A 6,000-nucleotide genomic window follows, 5' to 3' on the forward strand; every position below is an offset into this window, starting at 1 on the left:
AAAACAGAAGCAAGGAGAAGTCTGTGTAGAGCTGAAATGCAAAGAGGTGGTAGACTCTCCTTCCTTGGAGGTTCCTAAGACTGGGCTAGACCAAGCCACGATTGGCATGATCCAACTGGAGACAGTCTTTCTTTGACTGCAAGTATAGGCATTTGTCTGACCCAGAGTGGTGGGCACAACTCTGTAGCTCATGATCTTGGGGGTTTAGTTTGAGCAGGAGTTTCAGCATATCATTCAAAATCTCCCACCTTCATTTCAGCCAACACCCAATGCTGGACTAGATGACATCCTGAAGTCCCTTCCATCCCTAATTTTTTATGCTTCTATTATTGTATGAGAGGAATGGTGTTGTAAAACTCTGAGGGATGTTTTCCCTGTAGCTAACACTGCTCTAAACCAATGACTAATCTTAGGGTCATAGAAAATTACGGTTGGAATGGACCTCAGCAGATCATCTTGTCCAACACACTCCTCAAAGCAGGGCTGCTCTCAACTTGATTATCTCATTCAAGACTTTGTCTATCTTGGTGTTCAAAACCTCCAGGGACAGAGATTCCACCACCTCTCTGGGTAATCTGTACCAGTGCTTTACTTCCCTCCTGATACGATTTTTTTTCCTAATCTCTAAACTGAACTCGAGACCATTGCTCCTTGTTCAATCATCTGCAGCCATGGAGAACACTAAGGCTCCATCCTCTTTTTAACCTCCCTTGAGGGAGTTGCAAGCTGCTATTAAACACCATCTTGGTCTTCTCTTCACCAAACTAAATAAGCCCAGTTTCTTCAGCCACTCCTCATAACTCATGGACCCTAGCCCCTTCACCATTTTCCTGTCCTCCAGTAGACTCCCTTCAGTCTGTCTACATCCTTTCAGTAGTGGGAGGCCCAAAGCTGGATACAATTCTGCAGATGTGTTCTCACCAGTGCCAAACATGGGGGAAGAATCACTTCCTTTGATCTTCTGTTTATGCTCCTGCTAATGCAGCACATTTGCCATTGGCTGTCTTTGCAACAAGGGCACAGTGTTGGCTAATATTCACCTTCTGATCCACTTTAACCTCCAGGTCCTGTTACTTAGCCAGTCAGTCCCCAGTCTGTAAAAGTGCATAGAATCGTTCCATGCCACATACAGTATTCTGCACTTGTCGTTACTGAACCTCATGAGATTGTGTTTGGTCCGATCCTCCAATTTGTTGAGGTCTCTCTGAATCATAGCCCTGCCCTCAAGCACATCTATTACTCCCCCCAGCTTGGCGTCACCTGCAGACTTGCTGAGGGTGTGCTCTATGCCATCTTCCCAGTTGTCGACAGTGATATTGAAAAAAAAAACTGGTTTCAGGCCCAACCCCTGGGGCACTACACTTGATTCTGGCTGCCAGATAGACATGGAGGAGAGGGGGAAAGAAAACCTGCTTCTTACCTATCTAAGCATAAGTTGAAATTCCTTCCTGATCCCAATATAGGGATTTGTCTGACCTAGAGTGGTGGTGCAAGACTGTCTAGCTCATGATCTTGGGGGTTTAGTCTGAGCAGGAACTTTGGCATATCTTTAATAGATATAAACTACTACAAGACTGTTTCGTCGTCCTCCTGCTTAACGCAAAAAATTACTGGGCCTCGGGTATAGATGGCTATACCCTGTACAGCAGGGATCGTGTAAATAAAAGAGGTGGGGATGTAGCTCTCTATGACACCAACCATTGGGGCAAAGCATCCACACCAGAAGATAGGCGGGTGATCCAGGCTGACCTGGACAGGCTCAGCAAATGGGCAGATGAGAAACTGATGGTGTTTAACACCGAAAAATGCAAGATTCGCCACCTTGGAAGGAAAAACCTGCAGCATCCTTATAGGCTCGGCAGTGCTACGCTGGCTAGCACTATGGAAGAAAGAGACTTGGGGGTCATCATTGACCACAAGATGAACATGAGCCTGCAGTGTGATGCTGCAGCTACTAAAGCGACCAGAACACTGGCTTGCATCCATAGATGCTTCTCAAGCAAATCCCAGGATGTCCTTCTCCCCCTGTACTCGGCCTTGGTGAGGCATTCAGTTTTGGGCTCCACAATTCAAAAAGGATGTGGAGAAGCTTGAGAGAGTGCAGAAAAGAGCCGAGCCAAGCACATGATCAGAGGTCAGGGAAACAGACCTTATGATGACAGGCTGAGAGCCATGGGGCTCTTTAGCCTGGAAAAGCGCAGGCTCAGGGGTGATCTGATGGCCACCTATAAGTTTATCAGGGGTGACCACCAGGATCTGAGCGAACGTTTGTTCACCAGAGCTCCCCAAAAGATGACAAGGTCGAACAGTTATAAACTCCTGCAAGACCGTTTCAGGCTGGACATAAGGAAGAATTTCTTCACTGTCCAAGCCCCCAAGGTCTGGAACAGCCTGCCATCGGAGGTGGTTCAAGCACCTACATTGAACACCTTCATGAGTAAATTGGATGCTTGTCTTACTGGCATCCTATGACCCCAGCTGACTTCCTGCCCTTTGGGCAGGGGGCTGCACTCGATGATCTTCCAAGGTCCCTTGCAGCCCTACTGTCTATGAAATCTATGAAATGTCATTGGTCCCTCTTTCTACCCATGCACCCACCTGGGCTTGAGTGCTCTCCTCCACTGCAGTACTTAGGAAGAAAGAGCAGACAGGACTCTAAACAGGAACACCATCTCGCTTCCTAGGGAAATCTTGCTTAGAGTCCAAACTGGGAGCTGAGCAGGGGATGGTCCCATGTAGAAGAAAGAGCAAACAGAACTGTAAAGATGAACACCATTTGGCTCCAAGGGAAAGTCCTAGTTAGTCTTTAATTTATCACACTTGTCTTGAGCATGGGACTATTCCCCGGTCAGTTGCTGGGTTTGGACTCAAATAGAAAAGTAGAACCGAAGCAACTTCTGGAGGTCCAGCCTCCTGCTTAGGGCACAATCTCACCTAGCAAAGCTATCATATCTGCAACCTAGTTTAAACTGTTTCTAAAACTATGCAGACATCCTGTCACACCACTATAAGCTATATTGCCCACAAACCCTATATCTACCACAACATGCTGCAGGTAAAAGAAGAAGACAAAGACTGTCAGTGTCTTGCTCCTGCAAGTGTTTTTAAACACATTCAGGATATACAAAGAAGGCAGCCATCCCTCCCATCCCCCACAATTACAGAGAAAGGACGCTCTTTCCCCCACAAGTCTCTACCCATCTGACTTTGCAGTAAACTTCCTTCCAGCTCCCAAATGTGGTGGTTGGCAGGTCCCTCGGTGGACATGAAAAACCCTTTAGCCTAGGCTGCAGCCAACACCCAATGCTGCTGAGGGAGGCAGGGTTGTTGGGAGAGGGGGGTCCTGACACCGTTAGCAACACGAGGGAGAAAAATTCCTCCCATCCCCACGTTGTAACTAGCAAAGCCTAGACACATTGGCCCACTCATAGACGCAGCCTTTTACAAGCCACAGCGAGATCCTCTGACACGTGGTCAGCAGTAGGTCCAATGAGAGACTCTGGATAGTCCTGGCTTCAAGATCTGTGAATCCAGCATGTTTGCCCACAGGCTCTGCTTCTGAGCTGTGCAGGGCTCTAGGGAAGCAGTCCCACAAGACCTCCCAACATAGACAACTCACTGACTGCGACTTCAGCCCCTTCATTGCAGCAAAGCTCCAAGTCAGCTGCACGCCCAGCTCTTCTTCAGGAACTCGTCGTTCTGGATCTCCTCTTCTCAGGTCTCCCGCAGAGTGAGGAGTGCACGACCCCGAGAAACCTATACCCCTGGCATCTAGATAGCACAGTGATTGGGGGACAAAAGATTGGAGGCAGAAACAGATAGTCAGTAATCAAACTGTCCTGGCATTCAAGGATTTAACGTAGAAAACTGAAGACAAAACCATTAAGACAAGAGCAGTAAGTAATATATTTCATTCAATAACGTTTGGGTTTTAAGAAAGAGGAACTTTTGGAACTATAGTTAAAATTATTTAAGATCTTTATCCTTCATTTAATAAAATACCTTTTTCAGATATATAGGGAGCAAGGGTCCAGGTAGCATAGGACCGCTACAAGACAAACTTGGGCAATTAGTGGCACATAGGGGGGACAAAACTGAGTTCTTCAATGAGTTTTTTGCCTCTCTATTTCTCATCTTGGATCAGGACAAATCTCCCCATTGGATCATAGACAGGCACAGAAGGGATACCAGCCCACCAACTCCTAGCACCCACTTAGTGAAGACACACATGGAAGGGCTGGACGTGTTTAAGTCAGCAGCCCCGGGTGATTTCCATCAATGAGTGCTGAAGGAATTGCTAGTGTCATAAGAAAGCCACTGGCAAAGCTGTTTGAGCATGCTTGGTGCTCAGGTCAGGTCCCAGAGGACTGGAAAAGGGCCAATGCGGGGCAAAGTTAACACATTGAAGGACAGGGATCATATCCAGGCGGATCTGGACAGGTTGGAAAAGTGGGTGGAACAGAATCAATGAAGCTAACCGCACTTTATCATGCATTAGCAGGGGCATGACAAACGGGCTCAGGGAGGTGATACTTCCCCTTTATGTGGCATTGGTTGGAGTACTGGGTCCAGTTTTGGACACCAAGTCACATGGACCTGGAACGGACCTACACCTGATGTGCACTGACATGGCCCCTTTGGCATAAACTGGCCTAGCTCCTTTCTAGTCCGTGTGATAGTGCACTGACGACTTCTCCGTTTTCACAAACATAGCAAATGTATAAGGTTTAGTCAGTGGCATTAACAAGGTCTCTGCAAAAGTACTGGCAAAATACTTTTCCTGTCTGCTTTTTGGATGAAATGCCTCACTATTTGATTTGTAAAAAAAGTTTCATAAAAAATTTCATCACTTTAGGAACCTTGATATTTCATGATTTTTTTTTTTTTTAAGAATGCCACCTTATTTTTTGTTGAAAGGCAGTTTTCACAAGTCATGTATTCCCGTGGGCAGAAATAATGAAGTTATTCTCTTGCTTGCTCTTCTCCTAACCAAAGTCTTTTCCCTTCCCTCCACAGGCATCCCAAAAGGCACTGGGGACAATGACATGCAATTGCACCACTGTGACTGAGTTCTTACTCCTGGGGTTCTCCGATGCCCAGGAATTGCAGATCTTGCACTTGGCCACTTTTCTAATAATATACCTGGCAGCCCTCAGTGGCAATCTCCTGGTTATCACGCTCATAGCCTTTGACAGCCACCTCCACACCCCCATGTACTTCTTCCTTCTCAATCTGTCCATCCTCGACATTGGATCTGTCTCTGTCATTGTTCCTAAATCCATGGCGAATTCCATACTGAACACCAGGGTGATTTCCTATTCTGGATGTGTCACCCAAGTTTTCTTCATCATCTTTTTCATTGCAGCAGACCTCGCCATCCTCACCATCATGGCTTACGACCGATACATCGCCATCTGCAAACCACTGCGCTATGCGACACTGATGAACAGGAGAGCTTGTCTGCAAATGGCAGCCACGGCCTGGAGCGCTGCTCTTCTGTACTCTGCCCTGCACATGGGGAACACCTTTAGGCTGCCCTTCTGCCACTCCAACCTCATCAACCAGTTCTTCTGTGAAGTCCCCCAGCTCCTTAAGATCTCCTGCTCAGATGTGCTTACTAGTGAAATTCAGATCCTTATCTTTAGTGTATGTTTAAGTGCTGGTTGCATTGTGTTTATATTTGTGTCTTACATTCAGATATTCACTACTGTACTGAGAATCCCCTCTGAGCAGAGCTGGCATAAAACAGTTTCCACCTGCCTTCCCCACCTCATTGTTGTCTCCTTGCTGGGTAGCACTGGGATGATTGCCTATGTGAAGCCCACATCTGGGTCCCCATCAGCTCTGGACCTCATGGTGTCTGTTCTCTATTCTATGATCCCACCAATGATGAATCCGGTCATCTACAGCATGAGGAACAAGGACATCAAAGCAGCACTATGGAAACTAACTAGATGGAAGTGGTTTATTCAGAAGAAGATGTCAGTTTTTCTCCAATGA

General features: G+C 46.8%; 1 protein-coding gene across 1 annotated transcript; it reads left to right on the plus strand.

The window, feature by feature from the left end:
• The first annotated feature begins 5,040 nt into the window (after positions 1-5,040).
• On the plus strand, positions 5,041-6,000 carry LOC149862247 (olfactory receptor 14A16-like). The gene has a single exon (XM_090052863.1). The coding sequence runs from the start codon at positions 5,041-5,043 to the stop codon at positions 5,998-6,000; it is 960 nt and encodes a 319-aa protein (XP_089908989.1).

The sequence above is a fragment of the Crocodylus siamensis genome, chromosome 6 (genome assembly GCF_052110815.1).
Source record: "Crocodylus siamensis isolate JL-2025a chromosome 6, ASM5211081v1, whole genome shotgun sequence".
In the NCBI taxonomy this organism is placed as follows: Eukaryota; Metazoa; Chordata; order Crocodylia; family Crocodylidae; genus Crocodylus; species Crocodylus siamensis.